The sequence below is a fragment of the Quercus lobata genome, chromosome 5 (assembly GCF_001633185.2).
Source record: "Quercus lobata isolate SW786 chromosome 5, ValleyOak3.0 Primary Assembly, whole genome shotgun sequence".
NCBI lineage: Eukaryota > Viridiplantae > Streptophyta > Magnoliopsida > Fagales > Fagaceae > Quercus > Quercus lobata.
In genome coordinates, this window is record NC_044908.1 from 40,310,073 (window position 1) to 40,328,417 (window position 18,345).

The 18,345-nt window shown below is 37.2% G+C and overlaps 2 protein-coding genes and 1 non-coding gene across 6 annotated transcripts; 2 read left to right on the plus strand and 1 right to left on the minus strand.

The window, feature by feature from the left end:
- Positions 1-1,663: 1,663 nt before the first annotated feature.
- Positions 1,664-9,410, plus strand: LOC115992678 (callose synthase 11-like). 3 transcript variants are annotated; one of them, XR_004092609.1, is made up of 3 exons: positions 1,664-7,181; positions 8,698-8,817; positions 9,014-9,410. XR_004092609.1 is itself a non-coding variant. In XM_031116904.1 (2 exons), the coding sequence occupies exon 1, from the start codon at positions 1,841-1,843 to the stop codon at positions 7,166-7,168; it is 5,328 nt and encodes a 1,775-aa protein (XP_030972764.1). In that variant the 5' UTR covers positions 1,665-1,840; the 3' UTR covers positions 7,169-7,181; positions 9,014-9,410. The 3 variants fall into 3 exon arrangements, 1 of the variants encoding a protein (XP_030972764.1); XR_004092611.1 differs by having other exon boundaries at positions 8,698-8,792; XM_031116904.1 differs by lacking the exon at positions 8,698-8,817 and having other exon boundaries at positions 1,665-7,181.
- On the plus strand, positions 4,824-4,904 carry LOC115993426. The gene has a single exon (XR_004092966.1). It is a non-coding gene; the product is annotated as a small nucleolar RNA J33 (small nucleolar RNA).
- Positions 9,411-13,544: 4,134 nt separating the features above from the next.
- LOC115992161 lies at positions 13,545-16,968 on the minus strand. Of its 2 annotated transcripts, XM_031116241.1 has the most exons (2): positions 14,298-16,968; positions 13,770-14,218 (listed from the first exon to the last, which is right to left on the minus strand). In XM_031116241.1, exons 1-2 carry the CDS (start codon positions 16,933-16,935, stop codon positions 14,013-14,015), a joined length of 2,844 nt encoding a protein of 947 aa, XP_030972101.1. In that variant the 5' UTR covers positions 16,936-16,968; the 3' UTR covers positions 13,770-14,012. The 2 variants fall into 2 exon arrangements, with proteins under 2 accessions (XP_030972100.1, XP_030972101.1); XM_031116240.1 differs by having other exon boundaries at positions 13,545-16,967.
- Positions 16,969-18,345: the final 1,377 nt, after the last annotated feature.

The window sequence follows — 18,345 nt, forward strand, 5'->3', positions numbered from 1 at the left end:
TTATAGCTCCGTTACAAACTCAAGGACCCCCACATTACCATTATCAGTTAACAATTAATTAATATTATTCTGATACACTAATTTTAAGAATATTCCCTCAATATATTCTTAATAATAACACAGTAGTATATTAAGCTTTAACATCTATTTTCTGGAGTTATTGTGCATAACATCATCCATCAGCCATTCAAAATAGTAAGTTAGGAACGTTTTCAAAGAATTAAGAAAACTAACATCTCGAGTTTTAGAAACTCGATTTCCATGCAAAAAAATTTCACCTATAGTGGCGTTTTTAAGCCTTACAGTGACGTTTTAAAACCCTATAGCGGCGTTTTTCTGCAAAATTTTTTTTATAAGTGCAGGTTTAGGGGTCCTATAGTGGCGTTTTTAAGACCTATAGTGATGTTTTACAGACCTATAGCGGCGTTTTTTCTCAATTAATGGAAATCGATTTTTTAAAACTCGATTTTTAGCCTGATTTTTTTCCCAATTTAACTTAAGCCACCTACAAATCGAGACTTAAAAACTCGAGTTTTATCTTGGAATTCGAGTTTTAGACATTCGAGATGCTAGTTTTCAAAATTGTTTTGAAATGTGACAATTAACTAAATTTTTTAATATTTATTGTTATTTAGAAAAAAAATTCCTATTTTCTGCACTCTACCTCAATATTCTTTTTTGGCAAACAGTACAGTACTACCTCAATTAATTTTTCAAAAATAAGTCAGGACAAAATACCAAATGGGGTTAGGCTATTTCCGTTTCTTTCTTTTTTGAAATTTTTAAAGGCCAAAAGGGTGCTTTGAACCTTCAAAACCTTATTTTACTGTTACTTTTCAGTTTCATAAATGCATCCTATTCTCTCTCACTTTTTCGTTATTTTTGCTGAGTTTTCGGGCAATATCATTTTTTGATTTTATTCATTTTCAGCTTCAGCTTCAAATTTTATAAGTGTTCAGACCAAAAATATAAAATAAGGACAATTTTATTTATTTTTTATTTTTTATAATTTCATAAGTACTGCAATTTAGATTTCAAACTAAATTAACAATGTAATAAGTGCTAATAATTTTGCTTCAACTAATAAGTTACATAGTTTAATTTAATTAAAAAAAAACACTAATAAGGTAAGAACTACAAAAAAACACTAAATTTTGTCCAAAAGATTTAGAGAATTTTTGGTACATGCACTTAAAAATATGTATTTTGTTATTTGAAAATATGTGTAAAAAATGTATAAAAATATCTATAATATTGTTTAATATTTAAAAATATGTGTTTGAGTTGGAATTTTATGGTATCTTTTTTTTTTTTTTTTTTTGAGAAAGCTTCTAATGGTATCCTTAACCGTTAAGCCATTACAGCACAGTAAATAATAGGAGTAAAAAGCTTTCGTGAGAGACCAGTAAAAAGCTTTCGTGTTATAATATCCAAGTAACAATGTAATGTTTGGATTGGATTATTGTTGCGTGCTTTCTCATATTCCTAGGAGAAAAAAGAAAGTCTTTATTAATCAAAAGAGTTAACTTTAACTACGACATCTTTGAATTAATGGGCTCCCCCACTTTGAAGTTAAAACAACCCCCACTCCTCCACCAACAAAACTGCCGTGTTCCACACCCCCCCGCTCTCGCGCGTGGCTTAACCCACAAAACACTCTGACTCAGCACACAGTTTCACCATATCTTCGTCACGTACTCAAATATTTACGTGTACCATCCAAGCTCATCTACTTCACACTTTCATTTACAGACAAAACTCACATTTCTTTTAAAGTATCTTTCCTCGTTAGTATTATTTTTCTCAATCTCACTCCCACTTCGCTTCGCATGTTGTCACTATGAACTTAAGGCAGCGTCCCCCACTCACGCGCGGCGGTAGCATCCGTTACGGGCCGCCTCCGCCGCAACACCCAAACGTCTACAACATAATCCCCATCCACAACCTCTTGACTGACCACCCATCTCTCCGGTACCCAGAAGTACGCGCCGCCGCATCAGCCTTACGCGCCACCGGAGACTTGAGGAAACCACCATTCACTCCATGGGACCCAAACAACGACCTCCTGGACTGGCTTGGGATCATGTTCGGTTTCCAAAAAGACAACGTAAAGAACCAAAGGGAAAACCTGGTCCTCCACTTAGCCAACTCTCAAATGCGAGTCCAACCCGCTCCGACCCTACCGGACGTCCTCGAAGCCAGCGTCCTCCGTCGATTCCGCCGCAAGTTGCTCCAAAACTACACTTCTTGGTGCTCCTACCTCGGCCGGAAATCTCAAGTCTGGGTCTCCCATCGCCGCAACGGCACCGGAAACGCCGAGACGAACAGTCTCCGCCGCGAGCTTCTCTACGTGTCGCTTTATCTCCTAATCTGGGGTGAGTCTGCTAACCTTCGTTTCACTCCTGAGTGTATTTGTTACATATTTCATCACATGGCTATGGAGTTGAACTTGGTTTTAGATGAGCAAATAGACCCCGACACGGGTCAGTCGTTCTTGCCTTCCATATATGGGGATTGTGCGTTTTTGAAGGGTGTGGTAATGCCTATATATAACACAATTAAGCTCGAGGTTGAGAGTAGTAGAAATGGCACGGCCCCGCATTCGGCGTGGCGGAATTACGATGATATCAATGAGTATTTTTGGAGTAGGAGGTGTTTCCATAAGCTGAAATGGCCTCTCGATTTGTCATGTAATTTCTTCGCTACTACGCCTAAGGAGAAACGGGTTGGGAAGACGGGGTTTGTGGAGCAAAGGTCTTTTTGGAATGTGTTTAGGAGTTTTGATAAGGTGTGGGTGTTGTTGTTACTGTTTTTACAGGCTATGATTATAGTTGCGTGGGAAGATGGTTCGACGTTGACTGCGTTGAAGGGTAGGGATTTGCAGGTGAAGTTGTTAACTGTGTTTATTACGTGGAGCGGGCTGAGGGTTTTGCAAGCGGTGCTTGATGCCGGGACTCAGTATAGTTTGGTTACTAAGGAGACAATGTGGCTTGGGGTTAGGATGACGTTGAAGTTCATGGTGGCGTTGACGTGGGTGGTGGTGTTTGGGGTGTTCTATGGGAGGATTTGGAGTCAGGAGAGTAGCGATGGGAATTGGTCGGCCGAGGCAAATAGGAGGATTGTTGTTTTTCTTGAGGTTGTTCTGGTTTTCTTGTTGCCAGAGTTGTTGGCATTGGCTTTGTTTATTGTTCCATGGATTCGCAATTTATTGGAGGAATTGGATTGGCCTGTGATCTACTTGCTGACATGGTGGTTTCATACACGATTGTTTGTGGGTCGTGCGTTGAGGGAAGGGCTTGTGAATAATTTCAAGTATACGGTGTTTTGGATCCTTGTATTGGCTTCCAAATTCACTTTCAGTTATTTCCTTCAGATCAAGCCACTGGCTGCCCCAACGAAGGCTCTTTTGAAACAACAGAATGTAGTTTACAGATGGCATGAATTTTTCAATAACACCAACAGAGTAGCAGTTGTGTTGTTGTGGGTTCCTGTGGTGTTGATTTATTTGATGGATTTGCAAATTTGGTATTCGATTTATTCCTCCCTTGTTGGTGCAACAATTGGGCTGTTTTCGCATTTGGGTGAGATCAGAAATTTTGGACAGCTAAGGCTTAGGTTTCAGTTTTTTGCTAATGCAATGCAATTTAATTTCATGCCAGAGGATCATCCGCTAAACCCCAAGCTGACACTGGTGAAGAAGCTTCGTGATGCTATCCGCCGGTTGAAGCTGAGGTACGGACTTGGTAAGCCCTACAATAAGATAGAATCAAGCCAAGTGGGAACTACCTGGTTTGCCTTGATTTGGAATGAGATCATTGTAACTTTCAGGGAAGAAGATCTCATCAATGACCGAGAACTTGAGCTCATGGAATTGCCACCTAATTGTTGGAACATTAGGGTTATTCGATGGCCATGTGTCCTCCTCTGCAATGAGCTGCTGCTTGCTCTCAGTCTGGCAATAGAGTTAGCAAAAGAACCCGACCAGTTGCTTTGGTTGAGGATATGTAATAGTGAATACCGGCGGTGTGCTGTTATTGAAGCTTATGATAGCATTAAGTATTTGCTTCTTATGATAGTTAAAGATGGCTCGGATGAATGCTTAATTATTGAAAATTTATTCAAGGAGATAGATAAAGATATTCAGACTGGAAAGCTCACAGTGACGTACAAGATGGATGTGCTAGAAAAAATTCATGCTAAGCTAATATCACTTGTTGAGCTGCTGATGCAGCAGAATAAAGATCTGAGTAAGGCAGTGAATATACTGCAGGCCTTGTATGAACTTTCCGTCAGAGAATTTCCAAAGGTAAAGAAGTCCATTGAGCAATTGAGAGAGGAAGGTCTGGCACCTCGTAGTCCAGCCACCGATGCAGGGTTGCTTTTTGAGAACTCTGTTGAGTTCCCTGATGATGATGATGCTACCTTACTTAAGACCCTACGTCGTTTGCATACTATTCTTACTTCTAGAGACTCCATGCACTACATCCCAAGGAATCTTGAGGCAAGAAGGCGCATTGCTTTCTTTAGCAATTCACTATTTATGAATATGCCCCGTGCTCCGCATGTTGAAAAAATGATGGCTTTCAGTGTTCTCACGCCTTACTATGATGAAGAAGTTCTTTTCAGCCTATTGAATCTTCGAAGTGAAAATGAAGATGGCATTTCCATCATGTTTTATTTGCAAAAAATCTATCAAGATGAGTGGGATAATTTTTTGGAGCGGATGCAGAGAGAGGGTGTGAAGGATGACGATGATCTCTGGAAGACAAAGTCAAGGGATACTCGACTTTGGGCATCGTACAGAGGCCAAACTTTGTCCCGCACTGTGAGAGGAATGATGTATTATTATAGGGCTCTTAAGATGCTTGCGTTTCTAGATTCTGCATCTGAGGTGGACATAGAGGGACCAGGAGGTATTTCTTCTCTTGTTTCAATGAACCTAAACAGTGGTTTGAATGGTGTACACTCAAGTTCTCGGAATCTTAACCGAGCAACTAGCAGTATAAGTCTGATGTTTAAAGGAAATGAGTATGGAAGTGCTCTGATGAAATTCACTTATGTGGTCGCCTGCCAGCTGTATGGGCAACATAAGGCGAGGGGAGACCACCGTGCTGAAGAGATATTATATCTGATGAAACACAATGAGGCTCTTAGAGTTGCCTATGTTGATGAGGTTCACTTGGGGAGGGAAGAGGTGGAGTATTACTCAGTTCTTGTGAAATATGATCAGCAGCTGCAAAGGGAGGTGGAGATCTATCGGATCAGGTTGCCTGGGCCCTTGAAGATTGGTGAAGGCAAACCAGAAAATCAAAACCATGCAATAATCTTCACTCGAGGTGATGCAATTCAGACCATTGACATGAACCAAGACAATTGTTTTGAAGAGGCACTCAAGATGCGGAATTTGTTGGAGGAATTCAATAACTTCTATGGTATTAGGAAGCCAACCATTTTGGGAGTTCGTGAGAATATTTTCACTGGTTCAGTGTCTTCACTTGCTTGGTTCATGTCTGCTCAGGAGACAAGCTTTGTGACCTTGGGCCAGCGTGTTCTGGCAAACCCCTTGAAGGTCAGAATGCATTATGGTCACCCAGATGTGTTTGACAGGTTCTGGTTCTTGAGTCGGGGTGGAATCAGCAAGGCTTCTAAAGTGATAAATATCAGTGAGGATATATTTGCTGGCTTCAATTGCACTCTGCGAGGAGGCAATGTTACACACCATGAATATTTACAGGTTGGTAAGGGAAGGGATGTTGGGTTAAATCAGATAGCAATGTTTGAGGCCAAGGTTGCCAGCGGCAATGGTGAGCAGGTTTTGAGCAGAGATATGTATCGATTGGGTCATAGATTGGACTTCTTCCGTATGCTTTCAGTTTTCTACACAACTGTTGGGTTCTACTTCAATTCAATGTTGGTAGTAATTACTGTTTATACATTTTTGTGGGGCCGCCTTTATCTTGCCCTCAGTGGTGTTGAAGCAGCGGTGATGAAAGATACTAGCAACAATACAGCCCTTGGTGCAATCCTTAATCAGCAGTTTCTCATCCAGCTCGGTCTCTTTACTGCTCTCCCTATGATTGTGGAGAACTCTCTCGAGCATGGGTTCCTTCCAGCAGTTTGGGACTTCATAACGATGCAACTTCAGCTGGCCTCATTTTTTTACACATTCTCATTGGGAACTCGTACCCATTTCTTTGGCCGGACTATACTTCATGGTGGTGCAAAGTATCGAGCCACTGGTCGTGGTTTTGTGGTGCAGCACAAGAGCTTTGCCGATAACTATCGACTCTATGCTCGCAGCCATTTTGTGAAGGGAATTGAGCTTGGGGTTATTTTAATTGTGTATTCTTCTCATAGTGACTTGCCTAAGTATACTCTTCTCTTTATAGCCATGTCAGTATCTTGCTGGTTTCTTGTTGTGTCGTGGATAATGGCCCCTTTTGTATTTAATCCTTCTGGATTTGATTGGCTGAAGACTGTGTATGATTTTGATGATTTTATGAATTGGTTATGGTATAGAGGTGGGGTGTTTTCCCAAGCAGATCAAAGCTGGGAAACATGGTGGTATGAGGAACAGGACCATCTAAGAACGACCGGTATTTGGGGCAAACTTTTGGAGATTATTTTAGATCTTCGTTTCTTCTTCTTCCAGTATGGCATTGTGTATCAGCTCCGTATTACTCATCACAATACAAGTATAGCCGTTTATTTACTATCTTGGATATTCATGGTTGTGGCTCTTGGGATTTACATCATCATATCATATGCCGGGGACAAGTATTCCGCAAAAGAGCATATTTACTACCGACTTGTTCAGTTCCTTGTCATTTTCCTTTCAGTACTTGTGATTGTTATATTGCTGAAGTGCACTAGTTTCGAGTTTCTTGATCTTGTGACAGGCCTCTTGGCATTCATCCCCACAGGTTGGGGTATGATATTGATAGCTCAGGTACTTAGACCCTTTCTGCAGTCCACTGTGGTGTGGGATACTGTGGTTGCCTTGGCCCGGCTGTATGACATGCTGTTTGGGGTGATTGTCATGGCTTCTGTGGCATTGCTGTCATGGATGCCTGGATTCCAGTCAATGCAAACAAGGATCCTGTTCAATGAAGCATTCAGCAGGGGCCTCCAGATATCTCGTCTTCTTTCTGGGAAAAAGTCTAACTGAGATGTGATTAGAGGTACTTTCCATCTGAAGTTTTTCTTAAAACTTTGGAGTTCTACATTTCTTACTCAACAGTCTTTTTCTTGCTTGATAATGTAAACTAGTCTGGGATGGACATTGGTGATTTAGCTAAACTTTACATCTGAATCAGATTTAAATGTGGTACTAATTTCTTTTTCTTCACACACAGACACATCATCATTCTTATTCATGGCATTTGCTCTTTGATTAAAACGCCTATGTCATATTTTGCTTGTATAGCTTTATCCAGATAGATTATAATCTAGTCATGTATCTCATATGTCATAATATTTGGCAATCCCTCAGTTGAATAAACTAGGTTATGTAATCCACAATGCAGTCAACATTTTTATTTTTTATTTTTATCAATAAAACAGTCAACATGTTATGCATTGTACTGTTGCCTACAAATGCATACCTGTCTACAATTGAATGGAGAAAATCATTTAACCTATTCAGGCCCTTAAAACAATAAAAACACATTTGGACTTGCATTATCCAAGCCAATTCAATCTAGTTCGATAAAGGTTTCTCTCCAAACTAGTTTGGAGAGAAACCCTTCAAGCGTCTCTTATATTTTTTTATTAGGTGTGAATTTTGAAAATCTAATCGTTGGATTCTCTATGCTTGCAAAATTTCAAGAAGATCAAAGATCAATAACTATGTCATCAATGACATGTTTAAATTTCAAGTTTTTATGGTAAAAAATTATGCACAAAAAATAATTAGATTTGAACGAAATTTGACACGCATGTTAAGAGCATAAAGAACATATAATCCAATGGTTAGATTTTTAAAATTCACATTCAATAAAAAAATATTGGACAAGTTTAGAGGTTTCTCTCCAAACTAGTCTGGAGAGAAACCTTGTCCGAGGGGGATTGTTTGGGAAACAAAAGAACAACAAAAAAGGGGACAAGACGTAGAAATCAGCATCTAAGGTTTGCTTGAAATTTGCATCAAGCAAATAAAACAGAAAAATAGATAAGAGCCTAGGCATCAACACTAAGGGCTACTTGGAATCAGCACCAAGCATGATAGGAACCCAAGAGTCAGCCAAATATTTCCTCTACCCCAAATTTTATAAATCCACAATCTACTACTTACAATAATGAACTTTAGGCCCTTTTAAAGAGAGTCCCAAATTACATCATAGAAGGAAGGGAAATAAATTTCTAACCTAACAATGATATGAAATAACTTGTAATCTATTACATTAAATGCAAAAATAAAAGAGAATTATATCCTAAAAGCATAATTTATGATCAATTAACTCCAACAAAATCAGTCATCATTTATAGAGCAATTTTTCCGTAATATAAATAAATAAATAAATAGAGCATTTTTGGGTGTCACCAAGTAATTTGTATCAATTATATCTTATATCTCTGAAGAGCCTTAATGAATTTGTCATGTTAGATGATATGATGGATTTTTGGTAGGATCATTTTGGTTGCCATCAGAACCTTGTTCTCCTGTGGGAAATTGAACTCCTACTTGCTGTTTGGCAGTTTTTCAGTACCGGGGTTCTGTAAATTGTTGCAGCCGTTTTCTAAATTCATAGTCTTGAACTCCAAAATTCAAAAACTAAAGTAAGAAGTATTAGGTAATTGTTGTAGAAGTAACAGCAAGTGAGTGTGCTTTTCTTGTTCTTCCATTTTCTTTCTTTTATTGCCTAATATGGAAATTATGTATATATATGGTAGTAATCATGACGATTACTGCCGGCTTTTCTTTTCCGTATTTGGTAATTGATGATCAATTTCTGTAATTTATTTTCTGACTAGCCATTTTCTGTAATTTTAACTGGATTGTGTTGTGTTGCAGGTAATGAGGTTGGAGTAATTGAAGTAGATATCTTGCCCTGATTTCCACTGACTGAGGTGGTTTATTTACCATGCTGTGGCAATGTTCTGTTTAACGGGTGATGCATATTTTGATCTTTGCCCTTCATGAACTTCATCTTCCTAAGACTGTTGTATCTGTTGCATGCTCACATGCCATTACTGCTAGAGATCTTGCGTTGGCACTGCTTATTAGTTGATTAACTGGGAAATATATTGGTTAACCACATTGTTTATTCAGAGAATGGTTCTGTAAATATTGTCCATGTACAGTTTAGCTTCTGCGCCAGCTAGTTCATCAAAAATATTTTATCTGGCAGTATTTATGGTTTTGTTCATACAAATATTCAGTTCTTGAATTTGATTGCTTTATTCCTGAAGTCTGCAGTGTTCTAGGTTGATGTACTGAGCAATTTTGCATATAGCTAGTACCACCCTAGGGGACCAGACACTGGTTCTTTAGAGAATGGGTTTGAAGAAAGTACCAATGGAGAGAAACAATGTGGATTTTCAGTGAAGTACCAATGGAGAGACAATGTGGATTTTCAGTGAAGTACCAATGTGAACTACTTTTGTGGAGGGTTTGCTTGAAAAAAATATCTTTGGACGTTGTTCAATTTGCGAAATCCTAAGGTGAATTTTCTCTTTTTCATTTTTTATTTATTTTTTTGGTCGAGGTCCAAGTGAAGTTGAAACTAGGGGTGTTAATGTTCAACCCAATCCGCAAACACGACACGAACCCGACACGAGTTTTTTCGGGTTAGGGTTAGGTCTTAATGGGTTTGGGTCATAAACGGGTCGACTCGAAAGCGACATGATAAAAAACATGTCATAAACGGGTCAACCCGCGTAACCCGCAATAGACACATTTGACACGTCAATTTATTTGTGTCAACTTGAAATGACTCACTTGACACAACCTGTTTACCTTGTATAACAAATAAATATTTATTTTATTTTAGATCTGTCAAATACCTTTTATATCCAACATATATTTTAAATTTAAAAAGAAAAGAGTGTAATTACAAAATTTTACAAGGGATATAATTGAAAATTGAAACTTTATAAATCCTAAAACTACTAATACTTTTTTTTTTTTTTTTTTTGGCATAGAACTTACACAAATGAAATTAGATGAGCTTGTGGAAGATGTTATGAATTTGGATATCAACAAAGAATCTATGGATGATAATTGTGGTCATAGTTAGGATTAGTTTACTGTTTGCTCAAATTCTTTCAATATTGATACTTAGCATTTGGCGAGTTCTAATGATACTATATTTTTGTTGAACTATGTTATTTTATTTTTATTAAACTTTGTTATTTTGAATTTGGGTTGAAGTGTACACACTTCTTTTGGAGTGTGAAAAACTTATTTCTAGATAAATGTTATATTTTTGTTAAACTATATATTTTGAATGTGGGTTAAAAACTTGAAGTGTATGCATTGCTTTTTGGGATGTAAAAAATAAAAATTATTTCTAGATGGATGTTATATTTAATATTATGCGGATTGAAATGGGTTGTGTTATATTCGTGTCAACCGAACATGACTCGTTTATTAAGTATATCAAATAGGTTGGGTTAGGTCAACCTGCCTTATTAACATGTCGGGTTAGGGTTGAAGGATCATGACATGATTATTAAATGGGTTGGGTTAGGGTTGAACCATTTAGTCGAATACTCCTATCTCAACACGATACGAACCTGACACGCTAACTCGAATTAACACCCCTAGTTGAAACTTGAAGTATGAAAGAGTCTTTGACTCATTGTTGGCATTTCGCACCCTTGTCACATGGCCTAGGCTTAAACTTTTGTTTCCCTCTTCTTTTTAACCAAAGAGTGCTCTGGTAAACCTTGGCCCAAAAAATAAATCCAAGGAAAACTAAGTTCTAGCATTGCATCTGTTTCTGTTTAACTCATCGAATTGGTGGGCCTGTAAAATCGAAGAAATTAATCAGTGTACTTAGAGGACTAGGTTGACAGTATTATCCAGTGATCCTCCCTATCCAATGATAATAATATCATGCCGATTGCGTAAATTATTTTAAGTCAGTATTCCAGTCACACTACCACAAAAATAAAAGAAAAGAATAGTCATTTGTGGTAGAAGATCCAAGAATTCTGATTCAAAATCCTGGTGAACCTGCTCACCCATGATGATTGATCACGTCCTTGTTGAAATCCGCTGTCCTCACAATCCAATATAAAAATAAAAGTGTGTGAAGTCTTCAAAAATAGATATATTCCTAGGCAATGCCATCAATTTGATGGTGGCAACAACAGAATGAAAAATTAAGATTGGTTTTTCCAGCATGAAGATCACTTGATTTTAGAGAGAGCACCTTAGGATTAGCTTGAGTGGATAATTCGCACAAAACACGAAAGGTAAAATAATAATAATAATAATAAAAAATTAAGTTTTGGATAGCGGAGAGTTTGAATTCTGGATATTTTTGTTCAAAATACTAGGAGGTGTCAATAGTTTTGTAGCATTATTTTTTGGATCTAAAAAAGAAAAAAAAAAAAAAAACCTAATGTTTCATGGATCGATGGCTCATGGATTGATGTGGACTTAAAAAACACAATATATCATATAGGGTTGTGTTAACAGGCACTGCAAGAAGCTCGTTAAAGACTTTTTTGACAATTTTTTTTGTCTTTTTTGCCGCTTTATGCTATTTTTTTTTTTTTTTTTTTCAGTTTTATAATTACTTTTGTCTTTTTTTTCATTTATCTTTTTTTTTTTTTTATTATGTAAGACTTACATTAGGGAAACCTTAACAAGTACCGTACGGTGCTTATTAACATTTCCTTATTATATATATGAGCCTCCTTAGTGGATTAACTACCTAATGAATGCAATCCTTCGCATCAAACAAATTTCTTGAGTATGGACCTAAATAGATTTCATAACCCTTGTTTTGGAGATTGTAGATTTCGAGTTTTGATGGCTCCCCTTCTTGCCGACACTCTTGGTGTCCTCCGTTGTGTCCAATGCCTAGGCCCTATTTCTTGTAACCATTACTGGTGTTTTTCTTCACCATGTCCAGTACTCTTATACACCCTTTTCAGGAGTCTATGTAGATGTTAGTGATTTATTATTATTATTATTTTTTGGGTAGTCTAATTAGGATTATGACTCATTTAATTTACACATATGGCATGATATCATTGGATGGGAGGATCACTAAACCTGGCCCTCCAAGTGCACTGAATAATTCACATAAAATCACTTGTCATTGATTAAGGGAGTTGGGTTAAAATCAAATCTACATAAAAAAATAATAAAAATAATGAACCGTTAGTGATTTGGCCTAATAGTCACACGTAATAATTATAAAGTGAATGGCAACCCCCTCTTTTTCCTTTTGCATCACTAAACATGGACGGCAATTCGTTAGGGAACTTCGGTATCGCAGGACATGGCGGTTAGACAGGGTTTAATTACTGCTTTGGACATGGGTGTTAATTTTTAAATGTTAATGTTGATTCCACTTTTGTTCCTACATGTCTAACTTCTTTTGGGAACTTGGCTCCAGAATTGTTTCCCATAATTTCTGATTGTAGGATGCTCCTCAACAGGGAATAAATGGTCCATCTACACCATATATACTGTGAAGCAAACTCTGTAGCAAATGGCCTCGCAAAGAAGTGGAGGGCACAAGCTAGCCTTTTGGAAATGTTTCCTGATTGTCCATCGTTTGTTTTCTGTAAATATGTATGAGACTTTTTGTGTATAGGGACTTTATGTGAGTGCCCTTTAGTTCTTGTAACTAGACACCTTTCGCTGGTGGCTCTTGGACAAATCTGATATACTAGTTTTACTTTATAAATAAACCTCCCTTCTTACCCAAAAATAATAATAATTATGAAGTGAATGTTATAGAGTTCAAATCCTATCTTCTATTTTAAATTAAATAAGTTCATTAAATTGATTTTAAAAATAAATTAATTAGTTAAAAAAAAAAAAAAAAAACTCATGAAATTGAAAATAGCTTTGACCTATTGGTAGGTTACTATATTTGTGGTAATTTTCTAGTATTTTGATAAAAATTTCCTACAAATTGGTTTGGAGGAATCTCTTCGGACCTATTTTGGAGGAATCTCTTCCGACCTATTATGTAAACAAGTGACATGATTAATCAAATAGATCATGTGACTAAACATGCACCTAAGTGGTGGTTATAGACACCATGTAGTGTGATAAATTTTTCCTCCAAATTAGTTTAGAAGTAAACTTTGTCATTTGCATCCTATTGGAGTCTCAATCGTAAATTAGTAGTACTAATAAAATTCATCATTTATTTGATTCGTTTTTAGGATGCCTCCCTATTCAACAAATTCAAGCTTTCTTCTTATTCGTTGCTAACCTATGCATCGCATATGAAAAATTGTGAAAAAGTATTTATAAATAAAGTCTTAATCAATTAATATTAATAAATAAAATGTTAACCAAAATATTAATATTAATAAATAAATATCTTTGGAAAAGTAGAACGATAAATATCTTTGGAAAAGGACATTGTTAGTCACATATAAAAGTTCAATAGTTCAATATTTTCATAATGATATTCCCTGATTGACTAAAATATAGAAAACCGTAGTATTCCTCATATTGAAATAAGAAAATGAATCATTATAATATGCCAAGAATTGTAAAAAGAAAGCAATGAAAATGGGTGACATCACCTGGTAAAAACACATTGGAAGTTCTGGTGCAATGCTTTTTCGCCTTTTTTTTTTTTTTTTTTTCATCATTTTTGTTTTTCATCGATTGTGTAAGGAAACGAATGAGAGTCCAAAGATTATACCTACTTGGGGGCAAACGAGAAGTCCAATTCCTTTATGGTCCTATCATTTGCTGGAGCTGGATCATTATATTGGTAATGCAGGAACTGGAATCTCCCAAAACTCAAATTCACAAATCTTGTAAAAGTATTAATTGAATAACTTCCCTTACAATTCGTCATTGCTAATTACAGGTAATTTCTCGTAAACAGAGCTCTCTCTAAACCTCTTGGGAAGAATGCAACGGCCCCCAAATTGTTGCTGCAAGAACATGAGCACAGCAAATAGCAGACCACCACAAGGGATGATGATGTCCCATGCAGTGGAATAAAAATCCATTCTATGGTTTGCATAAATGTATGATAAATCAAGGTACCATGTAGAACTGTGAGCCCTGTAAAGATCATAAGCATGGGGCATTAGCCGAACAATGGTGGTTCCAAAATAAAAGGAAGAGGCAAGAGCCTTTTCACCTGAGTTAAAGAATAGGTTGAACAATATTTGTGGGAGTAGAAAACCATTTAAGAGCAAACCAGCATAAGATTTGAGGTCCTCCCAGAAAGAATGCTGCTGGTAGGATAGCAGCTGGAGAGCATGCAGATGATAACCCTGGAGTCGTGGTTCTTGAAATGACCCTAATGGCCTCTGGTAAGAATTCTTCCATTGGTGCACAAACCAAGCAAAAAAACCACCAGCTATATATATTGGTAAAGTCACATATAGAACCTTTCTATCAGAATCCCACCACCCCTTCTGGCTTCCATCGCCTTTTCTTGCAGACCAAGTGAGTTGGAGAAGACGTAACTGCAAAAGGAAAGCTACCATTGTTATCACCCTTACTATTACTTCATTCACTTCAAGCCATCCACCACTCCCAAGAAAAAAATTTGTTGGGTTATGGTTAGCCACAAACAAGGCTTCAAAGTTCAACAGCAGAGGTATCATGTGTCCCAGCGTAAGAACAATGAGCATCACAATGGAAATGAAGGGAAGAACATGTGGCTGCTTTTTCACGTAAAAAAGCTGCAAGCCAACAAAAACACATGCTAGAGTATTAGATATCAAAACCATGGTAATCTCGAGGTCCATTCTCCAAATGGATTCTTTAGCTTGGGTAGTGGTTATCGAATTTGAAGACAATTGAAGACTTTCAAAGTAAAGAGGATCTGACTTTGCTCGTGTGCTTTCAATAGTTCCCTTGACAATTTCACCATGCTCTGCATTAAACGGAGGAAATTGAACATTAATCCTTATTTCACAGTCCAATGAACCATTTTTAATCAAATTTTGATTGTTTGGTTGAAGATGCCAACATCCTATCATGCACAGGAAACCAGTATCTCTATCATATATTCCTTCAGCAGAAATAAGAACTTTGGATGAAGCATCACCACCAAATCTAAAATCAGGTGGAGGTCTGAAGCTCATCTTGTAACTTATATTCAGCATTCTGCTATGGTTGCTTGTCAGCTGAACTGCAGCAGGCTCTGTCATTCTCGGCACTGCCAGCACAAGTGGCCGCCCATAATACTGTCGTGCATAAAGTGAATCTCCCACAAATAGCGGGGATGAGTAACCTTGTGCTACTTTTCCATCATTGTTTCTCACTGACATATCAAATCTCATGTCAGGTGAATACCCATCGGGATATGACTTTCCCTTGCCCCTAACAGTCTTCCCTTGTGCACAAGACTTTCTTACAGACTCAATCTCAGTATACTCATATTTAAGACCTTGGGGGTCAATCGATCTTTCCCAATAACTCTGAAACCCAATTTTCCCAAAGTAACCTGAATCATTCACATCCTTCTTGCTCCAAATTTCCCCCACAACACTACTCTGATTCCTTAATGACATAACTGCAGGAAATCTCAAAGTAAAACCAATCAAGCAATCTCCAACAAAAGCATTAGACCAAGACTCCGAAACATTCAAAATTCTGCACGCAACACCACAAAACCGATTCTCTGTATCATCCCAAGCGCCCTCAGCAATCAAAGTCGCATTAGGATCAAAAGGAAATTGAGTACCACTACCACTATAACTGGAGTTAGGAAAACCCAACAACATCTGCATCTTTCTGCGCTGCTCACACCGAAGCCCCTGATAAACAATCCTATCAGGCAAATACCCAATACTCCCACCAAAAGGGTTGCAATTCACATTACCACAATCACTCCCATATTCCAATTCATAAACACTAGTCCGTCCATTGAGCACGAAACAAACACCACCGTCCACTTTACTTAGAGACAAATTAATATTAGTGTTAGTATTGTTGGTATTACTATCTCTCCCACCATTTCCACTCAAACAATCACTCCCATTCAATTTTTCAACCAATGAATATTCATAATTGGGATTCTGAGACAAACCCAATATCTTAATTGGTTCAAAGTAATCAGATTTAGAATCACCCTCCTTAACATTCAAACTCTCTAATGTACCACCAATTAAACTACCATAAATACTAGAATTCTTAGGATAGTTAAGCTTAAGAACAACTTCAAAATGCTTCAAATCAACGTACCTCGACCCCGATCCAACCATACAGAGCTTTCCAGTAGCTTCTGACCAATACCCTTTAAGCGAAAAAACCACATCGTCAAACCGACCGAACACTCTCGGTCCCCGATATCTAATACGTAGCAAGCTCCGATATTTCGGCCTGCCGGAAACAGAGTACACGACCGGGTTTCGGATATAGAGCGATGCTCTGACCTTGAGAACGCCATCAGAAGCGGTCTTTTGGGAATATAAGGAGCTGAGGGAGAGAGATTTCGGGGTATCGGATCCGGTTCGGTTGAAAATTCGGTCGCCGCCGCCGGAGAAATATCCGAATCGGAAGGGGAGGAAATCGGAGTGGGAGGTGGAGAAGTTGTGGGAGTGGGAGGATAAAGGGGGCTTGGGAACGACGTCGTTGCAGTACTGGGCGTAGGGGATTTTGGGTTTCGGATTTCGGCTTGGTCTCAAAGCGGCGGCGGCGGCGGCGGTGGTGGTGGTGGTGGTGAGGAGGAGGAATAAGAAGAGGAAGGGAGTGATTGGGGATTTGTGGGGTTTTGAAGGGTTTATTTGGGATTTGGGAAATGAAATTGAAATTAAAGAGTCCATTTGAGTGAGTTGGCGGTGAACTCCTATGTTTTTATTTATATAAATAAATTGCGTTTTGTCATATTTTTTTTATAGCTCTCTACGGACTACCAGTCTACCTCTGAGTGTTTGCTGATTTATTAGGAATTCAAGTTAAAAATGAAAAAAGAAAAAAGAAGGTGATTTATTAGGTAGAGAGTTTTGAAGCATTGATGTTTTCATTTGACAGCATTTTTGTCTTTCGGTGTCTAGTTTCATTCTTAAAAATACTTAAAAGAACAGTTTCAAGTGTTTGATGCGTTATATCTTCAAAAAAAGAAAAGAAAAAGAAAAGTGTTTGATGCGTTATAAAATGATTTTAAATAATAAATAAATAAATAAAACTCATCTCATAACTTACTAGGTTATTATTGTAGGGTGGTAAATGAGCCGAATTTTGTCGAGTAGTACATTTGACAAGTCAAGTTTGAATTTCAAACTTGACTTGTCAAAAAAAGTCAAAAGCTCAACCTTAACTCGAGCTTGTGATAAGCCTAAAAATAATATTTGAGCTTAAACTCATGAAAAAGCCAAAAAGCTTGAATTTGGCTTGGCTTGATAAATTAGTCAAGCTAAACTCAAACTTAATATCAAGCTAAACTCGAGCTCAAGCCAAGTTTTTGAGCTTGAGATCTAAGAAAATTATATTATCAAATGCTTAAATCTCTAAAATTTAAAAAAAAAAAAAAAATAGTATACTCATTTTATCATGCGTTTAGTCTTACTTATGATTAGCCATTATTCAAATTAAAAATTTACATAATTAAATCCATTCTTATTCGTCCTTTCTTGTCTATAACTTCAGTAATTGTTCAAAATACAATTTTTACATTTACGTTAGGTGGTGAAGGACTAGAAAAATACTTGTTTGCAATTATTATGAATGGAAAAATGCTAACATGTTTCATAACTTTACAATAAATGATTGATCGAGAAGGATCATATGTAGCCTACTTAATTAATTAATTTATTTTTAAATGTAACTAAAGTCTAAAGTGGTATTTGGTCAATTTAGAGGGAATGAAAAAATTAAGGTAATAGATAGTGGTCTTATGTTAGCCATGTCATTAATAAAATATGTGTGATGAGTATATTTAGCTGACACATATAAACTTATGATTGAATCTATACTTAAATTGTTTTGTATCAAGCCTTATAACTCACGAGCATGTTTGTGAATAAATTTTTTTGCTTGGGCTTGGCCTGTTTAATAAACAGGCTTAAAACTAAGGAACAAGTTTGACTTATTTATAAAAAAAAAAAAAACAAACATGAACGATGGTCAAGTCCATGTTGATTGCCACACAACCCCAATGTTAGCTGCCATGTCATCATATTGCCCCTCAACTTCAATTAGTGAAGCACAACATGTTGATGATCTCTACTCCTACA